At 35.4% G+C, this 27,760-nt stretch overlaps 1 protein-coding gene across 1 annotated transcript; it reads left to right on the forward strand.

Annotated features, from left to right (window-relative positions):
- Positions 1–246: 246 nt before the first annotated feature.
- Positions 247–27,760, forward strand: LOC109104340 (zinc finger matrin-type protein 4-like). The gene is made up of 4 exons (XM_042769599.1): positions 247–360; positions 11,129–11,288; positions 17,272–17,494; positions 27,683–27,760. Exons 1-3 carry the CDS (start codon positions 304–306, stop codon positions 17,484–17,486), a joined length of 432 nt encoding a protein of 143 aa, XP_042625533.1. The 5' UTR covers positions 247–303; the 3' UTR covers positions 17,487–17,494; positions 27,683–27,760.

Raw genomic sequence — 27,760 nt, forward strand, 5'->3', positions numbered from 1 at the left:
GCCAAAAGCATGCACAAAATTATGTTATTTCATATTTCATATGTCATGTTTTTAAATTTATAATCTATTTATTTGTCCAGTATAGTCTAATAACCCTTTCCATTGGCAGATTGTTGGTAATGTGTGCATTATTTTAAGTATTGAAGAACTGGATATTTACTGGGTGTCATAAAACTGTAACATTCATGTCAAATCAAATTAGAACACTTCAGATTTCAGTTTTGTGCTAATTCTACTGTCTTTCTGTCTCTTTTTCACACACAACAGAGCAAGAAACACGCCAACAAAGTGCGTCTGTTCTACATGCTCCACCCAGAAGATGGAGGTCCACCATCCAAAAGACTGAGACCAGACAATCCGGTATTTTCTAAAGCTTGTATAATAAAATTCCACTTTAGATTATAGTTGTCCGCTCTCTTATGCTTATTATTAATAAAACAGTATATCTGGATATCTGGAGACACATAATGTAATTTCATTGAAATACCAAGCCAAGCGGCATCTGCAAATTATTTATTGTTTTATAATATAAAGCCTAAAAAACATGTATTTTTGTGCAGTGTTTTACTTGAAAAGTGCCCATGTGCTATTTTTTAAACTAAATGCCATGTGGTTTAATATTTTGTCTAATGCAATGACAAGTCATACATTTGAACTACATGCATGTGTAATTTCAGTTCCCAAACAGCGTTTAGGACAGCTGAACTTACAGTAAATGATTATTCATAATCATTAAGATAGGAAAATCACTAATAAGGTCTTTTGTCAATTGTTTCTCCTTGATAGCAATGAGATTAAATGGAAAGCAAGTTGAGACTTAAGTTGCTTGGCTCTCAGTTATTTCTCTGGGAAAAATCCTAACCCTCATCTTAAAATTCAAAAAATCTGAGCTATTAAAATCCACATTAATTTTGTATTCTTACTATATATCACTAATTTGTTTAAGCATACTCTAATGAGAACATCTATAAAAAAACAAAAAGCAACTTAGCAATATTTTTTCTTTGTGATAATTGTTGATTAACCTAAAGAGAGACATTTTTGTCTTCGGTGAAATGCTAAATGAGGGCAGTGGAGATTACAGGCACAGAGCTTTGATTGTTGTCTCTCTTTTTTTTTTTAACACCTCAGAGACAGAATGTTAATGTTCCATTTCCCCAAAAGGCAAATGACGGGCACAGCAGTCATCTGATGTCTTCATGGACTCTGAATTAAGCCATGAATTAACCCAATCCATATAGGATTTCAGAGAGACAACTTGGAGAGGCGATGAAGAGTTTCAGGGCTTTTTATTCTTTTCTGGCAGTTCTGAATATACTATAAAATCTTAATGATCCCAGTGCGGATTGATGATTTGACAAAGAGACTCATACAGGTTGTTCTGACTGGTTATGAGTGCCTGAGCATTTGTAAATGCTTTCAGAAGGGTGTCTGGAGGGGAGGAGAATGTTAGTTTATCACTGGCATTCAGTAAAAAGTGTCCAGCTACCATTCTGTTTTGAAACGTAGCCTGTGCTCTTATACAGAGGCTCATTAGTGGGATTGTTTTATGAATAATTCTTCTTGGTATCAGGCAGTCCTCGGCGATGACTGCACCGTCACTTTCAAACATCCGTTTGGGTAGATTGAGGCAGACGGGCCACAAATCAAAACCAAACACAAAACAAAGAAAGTACAAGCCTCTAGACTAAATAAACCGGAGCTGTAAGTCTTTCACTGACTGAAACTTTGAGTCTGTCACTTCACAACTTTTTTTGTCCACTCCACACATCCACACAAGTCAATACGGACTTCTCTGTCAAGAATAGATGTATTGAAGCAGACCTTTCTCACATTTGCTCAGTTATCAGTCTGGAATCAGTCAGAGATATCATGTGCCCTGTCAATGCTGTTTCCCACAGGACAGAAAATCACACAAGATCTTCTTCCACCGCTTTTATTCTCTAAGACATTCATGTACTGAGAAACAGACCCTCATAGACTCAGTTGTTTCTTCAAGACAGAAATGATTAAATGGAGATAAAATTCAAACTCCTGCTTTTTCCTGATGAAAAGACTCTAGTTATCTCATATATGTCTCCTCTACAGTTTCTAAAGAGATCTCAATGTCTCAAACAGTGCCCAGATTTGCCAAGAAACCAAAGTCTACAGTCAAAAGTCAGAGAATCAGTCTGTCAGTCAATATGAAATCAAACATGTTTCTGTTTTTAAATCATTTAGGGATTTTATGGAAAAATATCTGAGACAAAGTGGATAGTTTACATGAAACATTTACTGAGAACTCCATTAAGTTTCATGAACTAAAAAAAGAGCAATGAACCAATTAAATTTTCTCTGGCTTCAATTTCTCTTATGCTCACACTGCACCCAATTCCAAACTTAGGACTCATTTTTGTAACTGTCATTTTTTAAATGAAATCAGATCCATGTTACAATATCTTCTGGTTGCCATAGTAATGAATTGGGGCCAAATAAATGCCAAAAAAACATATAAGACTGTAGGTGTCATTGCATGGTGTTATACAGTAGTCATATCACATCATGAATGACCTAAAAAAAACAAACTTGAAATCTCATAAGACTGAAATGGATAAAAAAAAAAAAAAAAAAATTATTGGCTAAAGTCTTATTTATGTGGGCTACAAACTAAACAGATTTGAGCCAAAGAGTCCAAATAATAATACATAAATCAAAATCAATTAAACTATTCAGTATCATTAATACACTGTTATAGTTAGGCAGTATTTAGAATTAGATTTTATTTGTATATTTATATATTTTTTTAATTTTAATTTTAAAATTTTAGTAAGTTATTGTTTTTTTTTTCTAGGATTATTTATTTTATTTTATTTTTAAATATTCTTATAGTTTAAGTTTTAGTTTATTTCCTTTTTGTTATTTTAGTTAGTAAATAAACTTAGAAAAAATATGAGATAATGTTGCATTGGCAACTAGCTGAAAAAAGTATATGTTTTTATAATATTTTTTATTTCAGTTTATTTTAAGTAATAAAAATAGTTTTATTTAATGGTTTTAATTTTTAGTTATTACTCTCTAACAATACAACAAACTAAATAAATAATAAAAAAAAAAATGTTGCGTATCCAAACAAAGCCAGAGTATGGAAGCCCATTACCATCTCCGAATTAAAAATGTAATTAAAAATAGAATCCAAGTTGTGATTCTATTTCTTATAATTGTGACCAAAAATAATGCCAACTGTGACTTTACATCTTGCAATTGCAAATTTACCTCTCTAAAAGTGGCTTTATACCATGCAATCTGACATTAATTCTAATTTTAAATTTTACTTCATGATTACCTTTTTAAAAAATTAAATATAGATGAAAAAAGACATTCTTTAATGGAGAAATCCAATTAACCCCTAAAAACCCCCAATTTTTCCTCCTGACTCCTTGACTTCATAAGAAAGGAAGTGAGTTACACTGAGGCTATGGAAAGCATGTTTGAGTTTCCTTTTCAAAAATTTCAAGCAGAAGTACACAGACTCGCAGGAGAACAAAAGAGGAAAGTAGGTCGGAAAGGTACTTAGAGATATAAAAAAAAAAAAATAATAATCTTTCTTTGCTTTAGTGGCTCTCCATCAGGTAGAATGAAAGTTAAAGAATGTTTTTTTTTCGTTCTCCCCCTCTATTCTCCTCCATTTTTTAAAATCTATATTTTGTATGCCGCTTTTAACTGGCACAATTATTGTGCCTCTGTGACTTTCCTCCTTCGGGCTCTTATTTTTAGCTTGTTTTCACACCCTTCCCAACATTACAACAGAGGAATGAGAGAGTGGAGGAGAGAGATAAACAGACTCCTAATTAAATGCTCTGTTAACAACAGAACGGGACCAGACACTGCCAGAGCATCACACACACACATTCTTACACATATTCGTAACTTCACACACCAGCACCTTCAGTCAAACATGCTCACACACTGACTTTGCTTTCATTATCAGACCTAAAATAGGTCATATGTAAATGCACACAGACAAATGTGTAGGTGACAAGCCACTGGCAAGGAAGAAAATGGCAAGTTTGAATGAAAAATGAGAGGAGATGTAAAATTGACTTCATTTTCTGCGAATGCTATAAAAAAAAACATTGCACATTCAATTGTGCAGGAATTCCGTTTTATTTAGTGTCTGTTGGTCTTTCTCACCTGTGTTTGGTGGTTTATTTTAGATCTTGTTGACTGCTTCAGTGTTCACAGTCTTGTCCCCTCTAGAGGTGTGACAAGAATGTTCACTCTTATTCTGGAATCATAATCATCAAAGTAATCTATATGCACAGGCCCTGTGGAACTGAAAACCACTGAGAGGATGCCAGGACTCAAACACACATGCCTGAAAAGCAAAGAATCACCAAAAGTCATGAGGAAACAAGCTTTTACCAACAAAATATCTAATTCAAACAGTTTCAGTCCCTGCTGGGGACCACTGCAGCCCTGATGGGTTATGTTTTTTATTCTGTTAATAATTTTGAAGGGCATATGGTTAGAGGTGGGTGATAAAACTAAAACAATTAAATCCTGATAATTTTCAGCCTGAAAAGGATGGTTTTGTTACAAAACAAAACTATCGCTAAAGCAACACTTTTTTTTTTTTTACATTAGTAGTCAAAACTATTAAGCCAATATATATGTATTGCGATTAATCACATCCAAAATAAAAGTTTTTGTTTATATTACATATGTATGTGTACTGTGTATAATTATTATGTATATATAAATACACACACATACAGTATATCTTTTGAAAATATTTTTTATATTATATATATTCATATTCTTATATTTTATATTATATATAAATATATTTAATATCTAAACATAAAATTTTTCTTAAATATATACATGCATGTGTTTGTATTTATAGTTACATAATAAATATACACAGTATACACATATATTATGTAAACCAAAATTTTTATTGATGGATGTGATTAATCATGATTAATTGTTTGACAGCACTATATAGAATATATATATATATATATATAGATAATATATATATATATATATATATATTTATATAAAGTGTGAAACATTACTTTTCTTAAGGATTATTTGATGAACAGAAAGTAGAAAAGAACAGCATTTATTTAAATGAAATTATAATTCAACTTTGATCAATTTAATGGATCCTTGTGAATAGAAGTATTAAAGTTTTAATTAATAGAAAAAAAATCATCAATAACTGATAGCGATGAAGTAAGGAAAACTATAATAATGCCCAATAACCAATAAGGTACTTACATATTGTGCAAATCGATTAGTAATACATATTATATTTTATACATCACCCAGCCTTTATACAGTGTGTGCAGTGCCTGCAGCGTTTGTGAGCTCAGAGTGCTACACACAAACCTCTCCTGCAAACAGCAGTCAGAACACACACTTTCACTGGCCAGCTCACTGGAATCAGGTCACAGGCACAGTGAAACAGAACTAGGCCATGAAGTTTAAACATTTGTGTTTCCTTTCAGCAGGGAAGTGACGACGGACACTCTGGTCCCCCAAAACACACACACACACACACACACACACACACACACACACACACACACACACACACACACACACACACACACACACACACACACACAGAGCTACAGCTCTGAGACAATTGCTCCGGCCCAGGCATGTTAATGAGAGTCTGCTCCTGTGTGACAGAGTGCAGTGAGAACAAGTTCACATTTCACTCAGATGTGCCAGTATGTGCCATATCTGGCATGACATGATTGCACATTCAGCAATGGTACAATTCATTATAATTGAAATGAAAATAACAAAACTACACTTCAAAATTAAAAGATCAATATCAATATTATTTTTATGGGGTTGGGTTTTATTTTTATTTTTTTAAGAGAAGTCTCTTATGCTCAGCAAGGCTGCAATTATTTAATAAACCTTTGAATATATTGAGCATATATATTATTATTTATTTTCCTGATAAATTTGCTATATATTGCATGCAAATTTACTGAAAATTATTTGAGTTACATAATTACTCAAAACATGGCATCCAGTTCCCAAAGCATATCATAGAGAACAAGTCTATATTTTTGCTGAGATATAAAGGTTTTTTTTTTTTTTTTTTTTGCATGCAGCTCATATATATGGCTGGCCTAAACTCTAAATTCAAATTGATCAATGTGATAAATCAGAAAACAGATCACACCTTATCCTTCATTTCAAATTCTCAGCTTCAATCACACTAAAAGATTAAAAATAAAAATTAATGTATCTAAGGATCTGAGTTTAGGGTTTATATAATGATATTGTAGGCCAGGACTCAGAGGAGCATTGCATTGCTCAGTGGTTGTTCTTTCAGAGCTCAGAGGACCAGAGCTCTCAGTTGTTTCTTTTTAAGTGTCTACAATCTCAGATGTTTCTCCTAAAATTCCTTAGAGAAATAAAAAAAAATAGAAACTGAGACATTGTCATGCAGTCAGTATAGGGCTTTACAATTAATGGATAGCATTGCTCAGAAGTTTTAATATTGTTTAAATTTGATGAGAAATGTTTGTATTTAAGTACTATAAATAATGGAACAAACATATACATTAAATATTAAGATTTGTTTTAACGTCTAAACTTGTGCATGATAAAAAAAAAAAAGTCAGTTAAGACTTTTACTGTCTTTTGAACTTTCTATTCATTAAAGAATCCTGAAAATATGCATTACATTTTTTCACAAAAAAATAAAATAAAAAGAAAATAAGCAGCACAACTGTTTTCAAAACTAATACAAATGTTTCTTGTGCAGAAAACCAGCATATTATAATGATTTCTGAAGGATCATGTGACACTGAAAGGGATAGTTCACCCAAAAATCAAAATTGTGTCATTAATGACTCACCCTCATGTCGTTCCAAACCCGTGAGACCTCCGTTCATCTTCGGAACACAGTGTAATATATTTTAGATTTAGTCCGAGAGCTTTCTGTCCCTCCATTGAGAATGTATGTACGGTATACTGTCCACGTCCAGAAGGTAATAAAAACATCTTCAAAAGTAGTCCATGTGACATCAGAGGGTCCGTTAGAATTTTTTTGAAGCATCGAAAATACATTTTGGTCCAAAAATATCAAAAACTACGACTTTATTCAGCATTGACTTCTCTCCCTCCTGGGTCTGTTATGAGCGCGTTCACAGCACATCCGGTTCGCGAAACGAATCACTCACTCGATGTAACCGGATCTTCTTGAACCAGTTTCACCAATCAAACTGAATCATTTGAAACGGTTCGCGTCAACAATAAGCATTAATCCACAAATGACTTAAGCTGTTAACTTTTTTAACATGGCTAACACTCCCTCTGAGTTCAAATAAACCAATATCCCCCGGAGTAATTCATTTACTCAAACAGTACACTGACTGAACCGAGCCAGATAACGAACGAAACATTGACTCGTTCTCGAGGTCAAGAACCGTTTCTGTCGGACGCGTGCGATTCGAGAACCGAGCAGCTGATGATACTGCGCATGCGTGAAGCAGACTGACACACAGCGCGTCTGAACCGAACTGGTTCTTTTGGTGATTGATTCTGAACTGATTCTGTGCTAATGTATGAGCGCGGGTAAACCGAAGGCTTCAATCAAGGGCAATCATCGCCAATGAAAGTCATTACGTCGAGCGCAAAAGAACTGGTGAACCGTTTTCGGCAACCTGGTTTATTGAATCAAACTGTCCGAAAGAACCGGTTCGCGGCGAGAAGAACAGAACTTCCCATCACTACCGGTGGATCCGAAAACCGATGCAACCGGTCCTTGACTCGAGAACGAGTCAATGTTTCGTTCGTTATCTGGCTCGGTTCAGTCAGTGTACTGTTTGAGTAAATGAATTACTCCGGGATATTGGTTTATTTGAACTCAGAGGGAGTGTCAGCCATGTTAAAAAAGTTAACAGCTTAAGTCATTTGTGGATTAATGCTTATTGTTGACGCGAACCGTTTCAAACGATTCAGTTCGATTTGGTGAACTGGTTCAAGAAGATCCGGTTACATCGAGTGATTCGTTCGCGAACCGGATGTGCTGTGAACGCGCTCATACCAGACCCGGGAGAGAAGTCAATGCTGAATAAAGTCGTAGTTTTTGATATTTTTGGGACCAAAATGGTATTTTCGATGCTTCAAAAAATTCTAACGGACCCCTCTGATGTCACATGGACTACTTTGAAGATGTTTTTATTACCTTTCTGGACGTGGACAGTATACCGTACATACATTCTCAATGGAGGGACAGAAAGCTCTCGGACTAAATCTAAAATATCTTATACTGTGTTCCGAAGATGAACGGAGGTCTCACGGTTTGGAACGACATGAGGGTGAGTCATTAATGACATAATTTTGATTTTTGAGTAAAAAATCACATTAAAAATTACACTAAAATACAAAAAAAACAAATTCAGCCATCACAAGAAAAAACAAAAAAATGCAGCATATTAAAATAGAAAATAGAGATTTTAAATTGTTATAATAATTCACAATTTTACTGTTTTTACTGTAGTTTAATCAAATAAATGCAGCCTTGGTGAGCATATGAGACTTTCTTCAAAAGCTTTGGAATGGTAGTATATTTCATATTATTACTATAAAACTAGGCAAAAAATATTGATGAATTTTTTTGCTCTCCTCAAGAGAAAATTCTATTACTCAGGAATCATTAGTCCCCACATTTTCTCTCTTGGCATTTTAGGGGAAACAATTGAGAGGTAATAGAGTTGTGGCAGAGCAGCTGTGGTGGTCAGGCGTCCGCTGCTTCAACATGCTGTCATGGGTGCTGTCCAGGTTTCCAAACTCACTGAACAAGTCGAGGAGGAACAAAGATGTCATTGCCAATAAAGATTTTATCGTGGGCACCGAAAGTCAACGAGACGGCTGCCCAGAGGGAGCGTGACAGAGAGAGCTGTCTGGATATTCATTTGATAGAATATCTACAAAGAGACAGAGCCGAGATGCTGTGAGGACTGAGAAGTGAGAGAGAGAAAAAGGGATACAGAACGAGAAAAAGAACATCACACCTTCCAGTGGAAGTGCATTTCAGATTTTCCATGACTGCTATTTTACCGACATTTTGCTGATGAAGTGTCCCTCCTGAGTGTTGCTTTGCACCTTCTTTTTTTTTTTTTTTTATGTGCAGAAATGTCAGTAGCGATGGTTGAGCAGAATGCAGATGCAAACCTGGACTAATACTGGGGAAAATGTCTGAGACAACATGCTTAAGCCAAACTTTTTCTCTACTCTGTAATGAAAATATGGCAGATTTATTTTTAAAAGTCTGATTCAGATCGAGCAGATGCTATTTGCAGTATCAACAACAATAGTTCACCCAAAAACTAAAAATCTGTCATCATTTACTCACCCTTATGTTGTTCCAAACTGGATTTATTTATTTATTTATTTTTCAGTGCTGAAGGTGCATTCAGTGATTTTCTTCATCATTAAAAAGTTTTACACACACAAACGCATAGTAGGTGAGTTGAGGTTAACTGGGACATTTCTTCCCAGTCATCTTAATGGCAAAACGTTTCCCAGTTTACATGAATTCACCCCGCTTTAACATCTTGATGTATTCCTCACACAGAACTATTGGATAGCTTCAGATGACTTGAAATATAGCTCACAAGACAAATTTATGGTGCTTTTTCTCCTTTTTGGAGCTCGACATGATCCCTTCCCATTAATTTGCATTTAAAAGTATTAATATCATTAAAACAATAATGGTGAGTACACTTCTTTTCAAATGATTGCGTTGTTGTTTTTTGTTTGTTTGTTTTTTTTCCAATGTTCATTTCTTAACGTTCTTTTGCTCTCATCACTGAGATTGTGATTCTAATTGCACTCAGCAGCTACTGATTTTATCTTGCTGGACTATATAGAAACATCAATAATATATCTTAGAAAAATTGATTACACAGATATGGTAATAACAACAACATTTATTATTACTATTCATAATATTAATTTATTTTTATTTGAAAGATTTTGCTGTTGTGTAGGTCAGCAAACCTGTTAAAATATCCCTTAGCTTCCACATACCTCTGTCTGGGCTCCACTGATCTAAGGCTGCTCTGAAGGAGTGTTTGGTGTGTTCATTGACTGATTTTGTTCTGTTTATAAGAGATGATAAGCTGGACTGTTGCTTTGATCTGGGCCGTTCTTGGATTCTCTTTTCACCTGGTTTACTTAAAGCTGACCTCTTTCCTGCTGCACTGGATCAGGACCTGACTGAAAGAGGGGGGGTTGGGAGAATGCCAAGGGCCCCGTCTGTGCTAGAATTGATAGTGGCCCTGTAATCCACAGTCCAGTCTCCAGAGACGTGAAGGACAGTTCAAGCCACTGGCAGCAGCTCGCAGCACACACAGTGTGACCATAATCATACGATTGTCTGTGTGCATTTTTTACTGGCATATGAATATTCAAAATTTCTTCTGGCTGTTAGATTCTAGAATCTGAAGCACATCTAATCAGTTTTTGATGACCAGAATACACTGGCTGAATATTTTATTTGTTTGTTTTCTTGCCGTCCATTTGAAATAAATGTGATGACTACCACAATTTTGGAACATATTTCTAAATTTTAGCACTTCTCACATTACTCCCTCCGAATCACAATCATTGTATTCCTCATTTTGAAAATAATCAATCTAGTATATGAGAAATAACTGGAGCAATAAGTCTGTCACAAATGCACAACTTGACATTTTAATGCATTTAAGGTCTGATCTCAAGATTAAATCATTGTATATATATTTTTTTCCTTTGCTTACTAATGGAATACTAGACACTATGGCTGGGTAATATATTAGATCTAAAATATTTTTGTATCTTATTGTCAATTATATATGTATATATTTTTTATATATATATATATTTAGTTATATAATATAAGTTTGTGTATTTACTCTGGTATGGTCTAAGAAATCATTTCATCCATTGTTGCCAAAACAAAAATATAAAAAATACGTATTTACAAACAACCAATAATAATAATAAAAATTATTCATACCTCAAACCATCAATAACCAAAACTTTTCAATGTGACATTGTGATGTGCTATATGTGACAATGTGATTCATGTGCTCTATGTCCTGTATTTCTATTTTTTTTTTTTTAGGACAGTGCAGAGACTGAGGTTGACAGAAACAAATGCTGTACGCTCTGCAACATGTTCTTCACTTCTGCCATCGTGGCTCAGTCGCATTACCAGGGCAAAACGCACGCTAAGAGAGTTCGCTTGGTGCTTGGGGAGACGCCAAGTCTGCCAGCTTCCACAGGTAAAAGACACTCAACTCAATGCATTCTAGTGTTGTTTAGTTTCTTTAGATACTACTTCATAAAACTTGCTAAATGTCACGTCACTTTCACTTTCACTTTCACTAAAAATAATCTTGTTTTTGGTCTTTTTCCACTTTTACTGAAAGTAGAGACACTATACAGTAGTGGATTAGACCCAGAGGTGTGTTCAGACAGTCATGAATCAGAGCTGTAAAAGTGAAAGTGACGTGACATACAGCCAAGTATGGTGACCCATACTCAGAATTCGTGCTCTGCATTTAACCCATCCAAAGTGCACACACACAGCAGTGAACACACACACACCGTGAACATACAACCAGAGCAGTGGGCAGCCATTTATGCTGCGGCGCCTGGGGAGCAGTTGGGGGTTCGGTGCCTTGCTCAAGGGCACCACAACCTTAGGGTTAGGAGTCAAACTCTCTAACCACTAGGCCACGACTTCCCCTTCCTCTAGGACTGGTTCATGCTTGAAGCCCAGAGTGCTAAACTCAACCTAAAGTTCCGTTCTGTCAGGCAGCCTTTGTTTATGCCCGCTGGCCCAGCTGTGTGTGCAGTGGTAATGAAGCTTTACATAAGCTCCAGTGAGCGTCCTACAACACTACAGGGATACACAGACGCAAGACATCAAGAAACATACTGTAAGATTGCACTGTAGATTCTTGCAAAGTAGCTGTCTGTTAAATGTGCAAAACTGTGCAAAGGAAGCCTTTAAGCAATAAGCAGACAATCACAAATGCTCAGAATATGAGATGAGAATGATCTAGAATATCTCATGTGTCACTGCTGAATCTAATTCTTATGGCTCATTTGAACTAAGTGCTATACAGTTGATATACAGTACCAAAATAAGAGGGATTATATAAAACGCATGTTCTTTTTTATTAAGTACTCACCTGAATAAGATATTTCACATAGAAGACATTTACATATAGTCCATAAGAGAAAGTAATAGCTGAGTTTATAAAAACTACCCTGTTCAAAATTTTTGACCACTAGCTAAAAGTACTACCATATAAAAAAAAAAAAACTTATCTACCCCAAACTTTGTTAAAAATTTAAAAAGAAGTCTCTAATCTAGGCTGAAATTAATTGATTAAAAATACAGAAAAAACAGAATAATTCTAAAATATCATTTTAATTTAAAATTACTTTTCTATTTTTATGTTATTCATGATGGCAAAGTTGAGTTGCTATCAAAGTTGATATGCTGATTTGCTGCTCAAGAAAGATTTCTTATCATTATAGTGTTAAAAAACAGTTGTACTGTTTATTATTTTTTATTTTATTATAAATAGAAAGTTTAAAAGCACAGCAATTATTTGAATAGAAATACTTTATTTTAAATGTATTTCTAGTCACTTTGCAGAATAAAAGTATTAAGTTATTAAAAAAAAACAAAAAAAAAAAAAAAAAAACTTACTGACCCCAAACTTGTAATATATCTCAATATTTTTTCTTTAGTCATTTGATGACAATCAGTATTTTCCTTGATAATTTTGTATTTTGTCTAATAAATATTAAGTTATTAAAGTGCTTTTAAAAAAATTAAGACTCGCACAAGAGTCTGGTCAATTTAGAAACTTAATGGACAACTAAATAAATGCAATAAATAAATGTTATAAAATTACCACATTACCTTTACCAAATTTCAGTCACGTAATCACATAAGAATGCATAAGGCTGAAACAGTCAAGAAAACAACATTTGAATGGATTTGATCTGAATTAAATTGCATGAATTTAATACATTGTGTTTGGTGTTAAGAACAGAGCATTAAGCAAAATGCCTTAGGAATATTAATACAGTGAAAACACAGTAATAAACTCCTGACATCAAAACATGATGTTTATGTCTCTGATGATATTCACAATCCTAACAAATAGTGTTATCTACGCTCAGTGTCAATGAATAATTCAGAACGGCAGTTGTTTACAGAAGATTGGACATAATGTGATTTATAGCAGTTAAAAGTGGATCTGAGAAACAACATCATCATATTATTAGATTTCTTTTACCAGTAAAGTTCTTGGAAAAAGTAGATCAAATATAAAACGATTGATAGAAGAATCACAGAAGAGGACAGACTCGTGCATCTGAGGTATCAGAGATCAAGCATGATCAATGATGAATAACATTCATGTGCGCTTACAGAAACACAGTCTGTCAGATTGCAGAAGTATCCATTTTCTTGTTTGAAGCACAAAACTGCCTGAGATTAAGGTTGATCAGAAACTGCCTGAAGCAGTGTAAATTTGTGTGACTCAGGGTCAATGTCATGTATAAACTCACTGTAATTATATTAAGCTTAGAATGAATAATGGTTAATAAAAGAGAGAGCAAGCCATTCCTCCCATCCGCCCATACTGATCCATTCATCCACCCACCCAGCCACCTACCCAGTGTAAACAAGACATAACTGTAGGTTGCTTATGGTTGCCAAGCAATGTCACAACATTCAACTAAAGTGTGTATATCAGCTAATTTTTAATAATTTAGATATTTACTAGACCATTTTACTATTATGTTTTATAAACCCAGTTGACAGGTGAGCTGTTTTGGCATTGCATTAAGAATAAAAAAGTGGTGTAGAATAAATTTTGGCAGTATTTTGGCATAAAAAAATAATGATAATTCCCTAAAAATTGAAAAATTGGAATTATATATAGTTTGCAATCAGTAATCTTTAGTTTTTTTTTTCTCTGAAAGAAATTAATATTTTTATTCAGCAAGGATGTATTAAATTGATCAAAAGTGACAGTAAAGTCATTTATAATGTTACAAACGATTTTTATTTCAAACAAATGCTTTTTTATTTTATTTTTATATTTTTAATTTTTATTCATGCAAGAATCTTGGGGGGGGGGGCAAATCAGACACGTATCAGAATGTATTCTGAAAGATCATGTGACACTGAAGACTGGAGTAATGGCTGCTGAAAATTTAGCTTTACATCACAGGAAAAAAATTACATTTAATAGAAAACATTTTAAATTATAATATTATTTTACTATAGTAGTGTTTTTTACAGCCTTGATATTTCAAATCTTACCAACCCTAAACTTATTAGAGACTTTGAATTGACGTGTAGCACACAGTTCCATCAGCATATTGCCCTGAACAAATCACCTCTCAATTGGATTTTGCACTGTGAAACTTAATTGATTTGTGATGGACACTTTCAATCACCTGAGCTTTGGTCACTGGATATGTGCCAGTGTGGAAAGTCATCAGTGTGGGTGGTAATAAATACAGTACTAAACTTGGACCCAAATTGCTGCTACAGTATATTCAGTGTCACACAAATTTGTCTTAACATGTTTTCAGTTTTTCTGTCCATATACGCTTCACTTTAAAATGATCTTAACCACATTACAGATGTCTACTGCAGGCATCAGGACAAACAGGAAGCATGCGTTTCTATCTTTGGCTTGTCAATGACTATTGAATTTCATTTCCTGTCATAAGGGAAATGATTTCAATCAAGCAGGGTGTTTTTTCTTACAGCCCTCCAGACTAATTCCACTAATGTTCCTGGTTCTCCATGTACAGTAGATATTATAACAAGCGCTTGATGGTGAGCCTGAGCATGCAATCATCATGGTTCACTCTCAGCTTTATTTGTCTTGTTTATTTAGTCTTTCATAACACACACAAAGGAGGTGAGATCATATATTAGACAGCTTTAGCAAAGCAATATGAAAGGACTTTTCCACAGATTTAAAGAGAAAGTGGTGGAACAGGTATATCAAGAGAGATTAGAGTCAAAAGTAACCTTCATGAAAATCCAGAGTGCTGTTCGCTCAGGAAAACTCATCAGACGAGGATTGGTGTCGACAGTCGATGCGGATGTGATGGAGTTGCCCTTGAGATCTTTACCTGCCCATCCGCCATTTATTTCTGCTCATCTTGTCACTCCAGCTCTAAAACCATCTTTGCTTTAGGGTTCATCTGCAAGATCTGTCTCTGCACATCATGCACGCTCAGGAATACATACATAGATATGTGTGTTAGTGATGTTCAAAATGGTTTTATATTCAGCCCTGCATAAATACAGTTTTAAAACATCCACCGGACCCTGATCAGAGGCTAAAAGGATGTTCACAAAGCATGGACTTTTGCTTTTAAAATGAGCTCAACAAAATGAAACAAAACGCAAGGGACTCGAGACGTATTTTTAATAGTCAGTCGAACTATTTTTAACTCAACACATCTTCTTAAAAACACTCATAATTGCCTCGAAATGTATTGTCGAATGATGTGAATTTGGTATAAAAGCAGTGCTTTGATGGGTGTAGCAGTAGTGCTTAAAGAGCATGAATTTAGAGACACAACTTCTCAGAGAGGATTTTATCATGCTGGCAGTTCAGCAGTAGCACACTGTCAGCATGCTAAAAATCCAGTTTGAGAAGCTATTTTTATTATTTCTTTAATACTACAGATAAAAAGACCCACTAATCAACCATTCTGACCCATTCCTAATGTTTGTATGCTGGTTTTATCAAACCACTGAAAGCTGATTTTAAGTGATCCATGCACAGTGAATGAATCATCTTCACTCATGTGAGTGAGATGTGGGTGGTTAGAACAGAGAAGGTGTAGTTACTGTAAGTGTTCTTGGTTGTTACACTATCACAAATTAACTAAATCAAATGATCAACTTCTTAGCAATCAGTGTCCAATTTAAATTACAATCCAACCATCAAAGACCCACATATATATATATATATATATATTATATATATATATATATATATATACAAAACTTGTATGACTTTCTTCTGTGGAACATAAATGAAGATATTTTGAGAAACGTCTCAGTTTCCATACAATGGAAGTCAATGGTCAGCAAAACTGTTTGGTTACCAACTTTCTTAAAAACTTCTTAAAAACACTTCTTTAGTGTTCCGGAGAATTTTCTGTAACACTTTAGGGACCTATTCTCACTATTAACTAGTTGCTTATTAGCATGCATATTACTAGCATTTGGGCTGTTTATTAGTATTTATAAACCACATATTGATGCCGTATTCTGCATGACAATATTCTACATCCCTACCCAAAACCTAAACCTTTACAACTCCCTTACAAACTATTAATAAGCAGCAAATCAGAAGTTTATTGAGTCAAAAATTGTAGTTATTAGTTAGTTAAAAGCGAGAATTGGTTCCCAAACTAAAGTGTGACCGAATTTTCATTTTTGGATGAACTGTCCCTTTAAAAGAAAGCAACCTTTCTATAAATGCTCACTTACAACATTTAGGAGAAAGACTGGGATTCTGTTGCATTTTCTATTTAATATTAATTGACTTTTTATAAATGTTTAGAGTTAGATTGCCTAAAAAATGTTTTAATTCTGTCATCATTTACTCAACATCATGTAGTTCCAAACCCCTTTTTATACTTTTTTACTCCATTGGAACACAACAATTAGATGTTTAGCAAAATGTCCATGCTTATCTTGTCCGTACAAATAACAAAAATAAACCATACCACACCACAAACCACAAAAAACAAAAAATTTAAAAGTAAAAAGTTACTAAAAAAATCTTTCTATGTACTTTACATCTTTTTTTCAGCATCTATAGGATTTAAAAGTCCAGTAAACAATTACACTGTGTTTAGCTCATTCTAACCTGCGGCAATGTCGCCTTTGGGGTTGGTAACCATGGTAACAAGTCCCATGGTGTCTTTGAGAGTGTCACCTGGAAGATCAATCCATTTGTTTGATTTTTCCTCATAAGATGGAGGAGGGTAACCTAATCCAAGGGGTGAATTTTCATCTCCACATGCGCTGACCCTCTCTTGACCCGCATAGCTGTTCAGTAGATTAGGCTTGGAGTCATCAGTGTGTTTGCCAGCAGGACAGTTTCAGCTGCACTCAACATAATCTTTATTGTATAGGCTCATGAAGATCATCTATATTGATGGATGTTTATAGATAATGAATTCTTTTCTGTGCAGAGTCAGCCCCACCCACCCTTCAGACCACAGACCCGCCCCCTCCCTCGTGGCAGCCGCTAGCCAATCATGGTGAGGCAGGCAAGTACTGCTGCTTGTGTGGCGCCTGGTTCAACAACCCACTGATGGCACAGCAACACTACGAAGGCAAGAAGCATAAGAGAAATGCGGCACGGACAACTTCTGGAGCAGCTGGCTGGCAGTCTGGATGTGAATGAAAGCACAGGTCAGTCTTTAACTGCCTGAGTCAGAGATGTCATGTGACTTATCACATTTGGAGTCACATGAAACTGTCATGACAACACTGATTGTCTGATGGTGCCTCAAGAATACACACAGTTCCGAACCCTTCACTAGCAACTATACAGAGCAGCAACATCAATGCAGACAAATAAATAAATAAAACAAAATAAGTTACTTTAACTAAGAGCCATCTAACAATAATAATTCACTGGGAGAACATCCACTATAATATAAAGAAATAATTGACAGTTATGTGGGGTTTTTTTTGTTTGTTTGTTTGTTTTTTTACACAAAAATAAAGATAAAAAAGTACAAATGTAATAGTTTGGGGTTGGTAAGATTTCTTTAAAAATGTTTTTGAAACAAGCTTTTTATGATCACAAAGGCTGCATTGATCAAAAAAAGTACAAATAATTGTGAAAATATATTACAGTTTATTTTCTATTTATATTTTAAAAGTGTAATTTATTTCTGTGATGGCAAAGCTGAACTTTCATTACTTCAGTATTTTTTAAAAGAAGCATCAATGGAGAAAGACAAGTAATTTAACCATACTAACCTATTAACTTTGACCTCATTGACTGTTGTTCAAGTTCATTTTTAACAAAAAAAAATAATAATAAAAAAATAAATAATAATAATCTTTTTTCCCTCTTTAGTAAATAACTAAACTAAGGGTGTTTACGTGACAACAATGTACAAAAAAAAAAAAAAAGTCAATGCATTTTGTAGCACTCATATTGTTTGCTTACATCCAGTTTTTTTTTTTTTTTTTTTCAAATTCAAAATTCAATTATCTCCCTAACTTCTGCTCCCCATAGTTGAATTTTGTCAGTGACTTTCAGGGGTGTGAAGTAACGAATTACAAACACTCACGTTACTGTAATGTAAGTAGCTTTTATCAGAAATTGTACTTTGAATAGTTTAAAAATTGTGTACTTTTACTTGTGTACATTTTAATTGATTTATCTGTAGTTTTACTCCAGTACTTTCCCTCTGTTTGTGGTCGTTACATTTTAATTATATTTTTATCCATCAATGTGATTGGATAGGGAGAGAGTAATTGGTCTCGTGACTCTCGTCAAATCAAACAGTGTGTTGCCAATTCTGCGGTTGTGTCCCACGGAATCGGGCTACTTTAACACTGTTGTCATGAACTGTTTTTCATGTCCGGGGGTTGAAACAACCAAAATTACTTGATATTTAGCCCCTGTAATCCCCAAAGGTCTTTTTTTTTTTTTTTTTTGGACTTCTGCTTATTAAATGATCTGTATATAGGCGAGCCTATCTACTGGGCCTGAAATTTCTGGAGTGTTTGGGTATATTGGTTAATGTGTAATAGCTCACGCAAGAGACATGTTCATACTGCAGGGAATTATGCGCTCTGTATCCTGTTTTCTTTTCTCTTTTCGATCTGTGTGTATTTTTTCCATGTGTGCTTTGATATATTTGAAAGAGCTGACAGTCAAAATTCAAAAAGTGTTGGATGACAGATATTATTAATTCTTTTGACAAACAAAAAAAAGATTATGTGAATTAGAGTATGTACAATGTTTTCAATAATTTCTTAATTGCGGTTTACAGTTTTTATTATAAAGGGGTAGAATCTGCAGCTCAGTAGTCACATGAGTAATAAGCTAATCTTTTGCTCAAATAGTTTTTTGGACAAGTACTTTTTACTTTACTCACACTACATTTTTTGGAATGTAATGGGAACTTTCCTTGAGGTATCTTTTTTCAGACTCTTTCCACCCCTGGTGACTTTGTGCTCTTACATAGTATTTTCACACTGATGTAATCAGTGTGTGATCCAGATATCCTGACAGATACCATAATCTCGGTCAAATAAACCGTTAGTCACTTCTCAGTAGTTGCTCAGGGGTTTGAACAAGGTTGAGTCGAGTATTGCCTTCAGATACATCTCAAAAACTAGATGCGTAATCCTTGAGAGTTACTTTCCCCAAGGCAAATTTGCAAAACGCTTGTCACTTGTCTTTAGGAAATAAGACTCAAAGCAATTTGATTCTGGTTCGCCTGAATACTGAATTGAACTTTTGCAACACTTAACAAAACTGCATGACCAGTTTTGTTAAAAATAGAACATTTTTGAACACTTTGACAATAACAATTTACTACATAACTGGTTAGAGAGTTTGACTCTAACCATAGGGTTGTGGGTTCAAGTCTCGGGCCGCAAATAACCCATGACTGAGGTGCCCTGGAGCAAGGCCCCGAACCCCCAATAAATCCCGGGTGCCGCAGCATAGATGGCCTTGCCCACTGCTCCGGGTGTGTGTGTTCACGGTTGGGTGTGTGTCACTGCTGTGTGTGTGCACTTTGGAAGGGGTTAAAAGCATAGACAAATTCTGAGTATGGTTCACCATACTGGTCTGTATGTCACATCACTTTCACTTTCACATTTCATAATCATTCATATTAGTTAAGAAAACAGAACATTTTTGTACACTTAAACAGAAGTATGTAAAACCTTACAGAAGACAGACTGTCCTATTTAAATTCAAACGAAAACACAATAAGTGATCTTAAAGGGATGGTTCAATCAAAAATATAAAAAATCACGTGATTGGCTGATCAAGATGATTGACATCGCAACTGAACATATATACTGTACACACAATGCTGTTTGGACCCCACTGACTTTTCAAAATCTTACATGTTTGTCATTAATCAGACAGAAATGTACCATGACATAAATCAACTTGGACCCCACTGACTTTTCAAAATCTTACATGTTTGTCATTAATCAGACAGAAATGTACCATGTGATTGTTCACCTTTTATCTTCAATGTTGCACAGTATGTTTTTCAGTGTTGCCATATCATAATCACGTGATATGCAAAAACAAATAGTGTTTCTGTCATCAGACCTGAACTAACATGTTTAAAAATGCCATTTTTAAACTAAATGCAAGGCTGAATAAGGCCTAAGAGCTCCAGCTATAGTATAAGCATCAGAAGACATTGAATATATTGCACGAGTCACATTGACTACTATTATGGGTCTCTATGGAGTGAACTATTTCTTTATGGGATAATCCTGTAGTTTGGACATCATGTGCAGAAAAAAAAACTGTAGCCAACAATGCCAAAGGTATTAAGGAAACATAGATAACCAATGTGTGAGGGTAGAAAGACTGGCCTAATGTTTTCTTAAATACCGGCAAACTGATCAGATCAAGGGTAATCTGAGCTTCGGCCTCATGGGACATCAGTCACAATAAAAAGTATTGTCCAAAAGGAGCATGGGGCCATGTGCCAAGGCTCAGCAGGTAGCTGAGATTCTGCATTACCAGAGATAGAAACACACAAATCACAATGCAGAGGATGAGCAAGCCAAGGCGACTGCTGTTCACAATCCTGCCTGTAAAGTCTGTCATAAAGTCATGCATTTAAAAGGTCTTGGGGGACAAACCTGTTGTGCGTTACATATCTGGTGTAGAGAAGCACAGTTCCTTTCAAGTCAAATCCTGTAGAATCTGCAGTTGTTCTGGTCTGTTAAGACTAGAGACTACAAAAATGAATATCTTACATTGACGCTGGCATTCTGCTTAAGAGGTAATCATTTTCCCCAGCCATGACACAGCAGGGTGCCCTTGTCAGGAGCTTTTCTCTGTAAATGAGTCTTCTATTGAAATATGATTACAAAAGCATCTCATCAAGGTGTTCCTCACTCGCAAACATCACATCTCTGTATAGGTGCTGTTAGTTCAGCTTAAAGTTGCACTAAGCAATTTATGAAAAACGTGTCAGACCGAGTCCCTAAACAAACTTGCAGCCAATCAGCAGTAAGGGGCGTGTCTAGAAAAGACAGGGAGAAGAGAGCGTTCACTAACATCAAAGAAATAAAACAAACAGATCGACTTTAGATAGCAAAAGATGACAAAAAAAAAAAAAAAAAAAAATTTCACCAAAACAAAAAAAAGAAAAAAATAAGATCAACCAACAGACAATAGATAGCATCCATGTAAATATTGGAGCAGCTTTCCAGTGGTTGAGAGAACTCAAGGAGTGGGAAGGCCTGATCGAACCCAGAGATTGCTTTGTTTCTTGATGATAGGTGAGTTACAGTGATTTTGCTTTTTCACACAACTAATCTCTGTTGGCTTTTGCTTGAATATGGTGCGTAGAATATGCAGGCATAACAAATTCCGCCATCGTCGCTGCCAGGGTTGTGTACATACGTGTGGGGCGGAGTCATATATATTCTGCATTCATGCCAAATCCCTACAAAACCATATCCCCCTTGGATCCCAAGGGATTGCTGTTTGTGCTGCTGGATAATGTGAGTCAAATCATCTTGTTGTAGCTTATGTAAATACAGTCATAACTTTGCCCAGATGGAATATGACAACTTTTTCCTCATTTTCTGCTTTGGACAAAATCTGCCTGAATTTTATCTAACTGTTGTTTTTCTGTTCACTAACATAAAGTGATTGGATCTCTTCACAAGACTTGAATTAAACTGCTCCATTCATATGGATCCTTTTCAGATCTTTTACATTTTGGTTACCTGGACTTTCAATAGAGGGACAGAAACCTCTCAGGTTTCAGTAAAAACATGTTTGGAACAACATAAGGGTGTGTAAATGACAGAATGTTCTATCCTTTTAATGCCTGAAATAATAATATATATACATTGCCCAGTGATTGCAATTCAAGCATTACAGAACAAGCATATAGTGATATAAAATAAATATTCATAACCATTGTTTATTTGTATTATCTTAAATAAATATAATAATTTACTTAATGAATGAATGAATGAATGAATGAATGAATGAATAAATGGAGAGCACAAAATTGTGTATGTTAGAGTAGCAGGATTATTATTATTATTATTGGTGGTTTACTTAGCGTAAGATTAGCAGAATACATAAATAAATGTGAGCAGGCAGACATTAGCATTTTAAAGAGACATGCACCGAAACGGGATCGCTGTGAACAGAGCTGTTTTTGACAAGGCAAAAAGGGTGGTATTTTACATGACCACTGAGGAATTTTTAAACAAAGTATGTAAACAATTGTGGAAAATGGGCATCCAATGTCCCCTTTAAGAATTCGTTGTCAACCTATTCTATAAGAATAAATCCCATATTTTTTAGTAAATCATGGCCATGTTGGACACATCCGTTCCCTTGTTTTAGCTAACCATGGCCGCTTTGTACAAATTTGTTCCCTTGTTTTATTTAATTTAAAACGAGGAAACGAATTAGTACAATGTGGCCACAATTTATTAAAATGAGTGAATTAATTAAGTTGTGGGAACAAAATCTCAATTTGTGGACATTATTTAACTGAGAGAACAAATAGTCAATTGTGGCCATGATCTGACTAAAAACGAGGCAACAATTTAATAAAACAAGAGATAAAATTTTTGGCCATGATAAATATATTTTTGTCCGCATGTCATAAGTGTGCTTATTTTGGTTCCTTTATGGTGATTTCTGGTGAAGTGGTGCGGGGTTTTGACAGATAAGGTCACAATGAACTGTCGTCGTTATGAAAAGGATCGACTAGAGTATAGCAGCATCGAGACTTCTGAATGAATGAGCATAAAAGTGAAGTAAATAAGGACAGACCCGCTAAGGGGGTACAAACAGGGAATAGGTTTTAGCAAGATAACATATTTAAAAACACTGCCATGTGCTTCATATCCAGTCGAAGCGTCTCGATCTCACTGTGCTCTGCCTGGGTGTTTGGTCATCCTTCCAGGGAAGCTGTCAAGACTTCTTTTGGCCAGTCCTCTCTCATTCATCATCCTCATTAGCAGCCTGCACATGAACACAGGGTCCATGTAACATACAGACAAACACATGTCCTTTTTTAAAAGGAAAGGACTGGGGAAATTAAGGGAATGCAAAAGAAAGGCTTTCACATGGATGTTGTAGCTATTCATTTACTAAATTTGAGCTTCTCATCAGGTCAGGCAAGCCATTGGTAGGGCTAATCGAGAGGCTGACTGCTAGCCGATCCCGGCCCAGATTCTCTGCTATTTTTGTGGAGAACACTTCAGTGTAATTGCCTTCCAACTCAGGCTATATTTGTTGCTGAGAAAATTGGGAGCGAAGGCACAGCCCTATCCTGCTGCAAACAAGGTTCCTCATTTCCCCCTATCACAAAAAAGCAGGGGAGAGTGACAAGCTTTAGGATGTACATACCAGGCTCGACGCTTGAAGAGCCTCTCTGCCCATTTCGTGAAGGGGGGATATTGAAAGTTGCAGCGATTTGCCCTGTTTAAATGGTGCAATGGAGCAGTTTATGGGCTTCACCAGAGAATCTGTACAAAAAGTCAAGAACAAGCCAGCCAGCACCCTTCCTGCTCCCGTTTATGTCGCACGCTGCGACTAGGCATGGATTGAAAAATTGGACTTCATACTGGATTAATTATTGCCATGACTGTAATAATTGAACCCAAAAGTAATGACGAATTAGAGAATTGAGTGGCAGCGATCATTATCATAAACCCAGATTTTTATTGGCTCGGTCTCGATTGTGAAATGTCAGGATTTGATGACAACATAGCAGATATGAATCCCTCCATGTAAATATGTGTGTAATTGCTGGAAGAGATCCTCTTGGCATTACTCATTATGTCTGAAGTTCGTAGATGACAGGATTAGATGATCATTTAGAGTTCTACAGCAAAACTCAAAATCTGAGGCTTCACTTACACTACTCATTCAAAAACTTTGAGGGTTTCAGTTTCTTGTTTGTGTGTTGTTTTTGGGGGGGTTCTGCGGGATTTGATGTTTTTAATTAATTGTAAAATGTAAATGATCTGTAGCACTGCTGATTTACAGCGAATTACCTAAATCTTGCAGTGTCACACATCCTCAGAATCATTCTAATATGGCAGATTCGGTGCTCAGAAAACATTTTTATTATACAATGTTGACAAACAGTTGTGCTTTTTAATAGTGCATTTATTTTGTAGTAGTGGAAACCAATACATTATAATTCCTTACTGCCCCTTTTGATCAATTAATTGACTACTTGCTTGCACAGAAGGATTACTTAAAAACTCTGCTTCAAAATTTGGACGGAGGTCTATTTATCTGACTGAAATAAAAAAAAAAAAAAACAAACATGAATTTAAACATAAAAAAAAACATAAAAATATAAACACAAAACAAAATAATTTGAGAGATTTGGTACAAACCAGTCATGGCGAATCTGCGACAATCATAAGGCACAACAAATCATACCTGATAGAGGATTTAGGGTATCAAACATCAGTTGAAACACCAGTACAGCTACTACTTTAGGGAGACTAAACTAAACTGGTTAGTAAACAGTAAACATTAATCATCATATAAAGCATAAAATGGTTCAGGATTCATCACAGTTCACAAGCAAAATTCAGCTTACTTAATGAAAACACTTCACAATAAAACATACACCTACAAACTTTTTCAAAGTTTCCTTATTTTTTTTAACGAATGAGAGACACTTTTGGAGTTCTAATTTAATACTCGAATTAATTTGAGAGTTCTAATTTATAGCATAGCCTCAAGTCTTTCTAGTAAAATAGACTGCAATCAAAGGGTCTTCTGGTGTCTGATTCGGGCACGATAAATATTTTGTTGAATTTTTTATGAGACGTATCATCCTGTCTTCGGTAGAAATTTTCCCGGGCAAGAGAAGAGAAACTGAATTGATGGCCTATTGTTGAAATAAGTGAGACCTCTTTCCCACAAGCCAGGCAGCTAGGTAGCAAACATTAATCTCCTCCCAGTAAACATTCATCTTATCGTCCCCGTAACCACATTTCATCACGGTCTGTCTGTTCTCTGTAAGTTTTTGGAATCTCAGATCAGTGTTTAGATGGAAATTTAAGAACCCACCACAGTGAGTATCTAAGGCTGCTTTATGAGTAGCACATTAAGAGGTCACAGGGTTCTTACATGAGGAAAATCCCCCCCAGTCACACAGAGCTTGTGGTTAACAGAAACAAACATCAGTAAAAATATTTATTAACTCTGAAGGCCAAGATTAATCAGATTAATCTCAGATTAATTTAAGCAGCCTGTAAACTATGTTTTTAATATCAGTTAAATTTTAGTGCAATATTTCGGTAATGCCTTACATCCTGCTCATATTAATAGCTGCTTGATGCTGAGTTTGTGGATTCATTTTACACATAGCTGCTGTCACCATGTGTTTGGTGTACTGGACACCACGAGCTGTCCGTGTGAAACAGTGCATCATTCACATCACTCCCAAAAACTCACAGAAAGCATATTCAGAAAGCTTTCACTCGAGGATGATGAGTTGTGTGTTGCTAGTTCTGTTTCAAGATGGACGATGAAAAGCTAAAAGAATGTTGTCCAAAAAATAACAGTTATTTAATAAAAAAGAACTAGAGAAATGCCTTCGGGAAGTCAATAAAATAAATGTTTTGGCCTTTAACTAATATAGGGGAGGAAATCAATACATGGACTGGACAAAACACTGGCGCATTAAAAATTTGAAAATAAAGTCTAGGAAGATGAACACCTTACGATGAACCTCGACTAAAAGGCCGAAAATGAAACATGATGATATCCATCAAAATTTAAAGTCTGAGGTATCGAATCACAGCATTTCTCTAAGAAGTCTTGCTCAGTTTCCTCTAATTTCCGAGTACCCGTAGGACCTGGTTAGACTAAAGAATATGGAGAAGTCTTATTTAACTAGTCTTCTTTGTAATGACCCTTCAGCTGATTCCTGTCAAGTATTCCAGACCTTGATGGAAGCAAAATTTTGGAAATTGAAAATTTGTGTCTTGTGAATTTACACAGAGTACTTAATAAAAAAAACCTATAAGCCTTGAGAGGATGAGCATTAGGTGTTCTAGCCACATTAACCATGGTAAAGTCACTTTAACACAAAACCTAAATGGATATTGCTTTTATTAAACAGCAAGAATGTGCAGAAACAACCTCCAAAGACACTAATGTTCAATAAAAAGTTGCATTTATTAAAAAATGAAAAAAAAAAAAAAATAATATATATATATATATATATATATATAATATATATATATATATATGTGTGTGTGTAAAAGACTCAGAACAAAACTCTTCATGCAGCTTTGCCGTGCTTTCACTGGCAATATGAATACTGTAATGCTGCATGGATACTGTAATATTGGTGCGGAAATATGCTGTTTACAGTTTCCAAGCACGTACTGTAGCAACTTGTCACATTAGTAAGCAGTGAAATTGCAGTAACAAGTATGCATTCAGCTTTGAATGCAGCTCATTCATTCAGAATTAAGAGTTTGATCTATACCTAAAGTATACATCTTCTGATGCATAAAATATATGAAAAATCTTGGCTGGCTTGATACTAATTCCATATGCATTCACATGTGTAATTACCTTTCCTGACCTGAGAACAGTTTATATTATCAGAGCTCTTGGTGTGAGAGTCTAACAACAAAAAATAATGTAAAGGTTGTGAAAAGCCTATTTTTGAACAGATCGAGGAACAGACAACAGTGTCATCAAAAATAACTCTGCAGATGTCTGAGAGAAATATTGCCCAGAAAGAGCACACATGGTCTCTCCACATGTGATGAACGAGCCTCTATGCATTTCTGTTCTACGTCTCTCTCCCATTCTTCGCATCCGTCTATTTTTGGTCCGACGCTCTTCGTTTATTTGTGATACCACCTGCAAGCCTTTAATTAGCTCACATCTGCTTTCACTCTCTCCTCCCCAAACTGATGCACTTGGCACCCCGCCACTGTAAAAGACCATCATGAATCCTAACCCCAAATCAAAAGGCCCATCAGGACAAAAGCAAGCTACAGGTATAATTGCTAATACTATTTCTGAATTCCATGAAGAATGCAGAATGAGATGCCATATAATAGGAGTAATGGTATGTTTTTCATCTGACAACACATGGAGAATGAGTCTTCAAACAAACTCCTCGTCATGTCAAGACAAGCAAAACAACAGGGATTAAATATAGATTCTCTCTGCTCTTTGTCAGCCAAGGCAAATCTCAAAAACAAAAAAGCATCAATAAGTGCTCAGAAAAAGAAAACGAAAAATAAAAAAGGGAGGACAAAAACAATTTTAAAGAGCGTTGGATTCAGCAGGGACTTGGTTTCCATTCTGCTTTCAAGTCGGAAAATTTCTTTTTTGCTTCTGTGTTGCAGGCCTGCCCGGAGTTACTCGTGCAGCGTTTGCAACGTGGTGCTGAATTCCATCGAACAGTATCACGCACATCTCCAGGG

The sequence above is a fragment of the Cyprinus carpio genome, chromosome A13 (assembly GCF_018340385.1).
Source record: "Cyprinus carpio isolate SPL01 chromosome A13, ASM1834038v1, whole genome shotgun sequence".
Lineage (NCBI taxonomy): Eukaryota > Metazoa > Chordata > Actinopteri > Cypriniformes > Cyprinidae > Cyprinus > Cyprinus carpio.

What these genes read in the sequence shown, in the direction of transcription:
- LOC109104340 (XM_042769599.1), top strand. Translation starts at nt 304, where the DNA reads ATGCTCCACCCAGAAGATGGAGGTCCACCATCCAAAAGACTGAGACCA. An exon ending in GACTGAGACCAGACAATCCG is followed by an intron (nt 361 to 11,128) that starts GTATTTTCTAAA and finishes TTTTTTTTTTAG; the next exon opens with GACAGTGCAGAGACTGAGGT. An exon ending in AAGTCTGCCAGCTTCCACAG is followed by an intron (nt 11,289 to 17,271) that starts GTAAAAGACACT and finishes TTTTCTGTGCAG; the next exon opens with AGTCAGCCCCACCCACCCTT.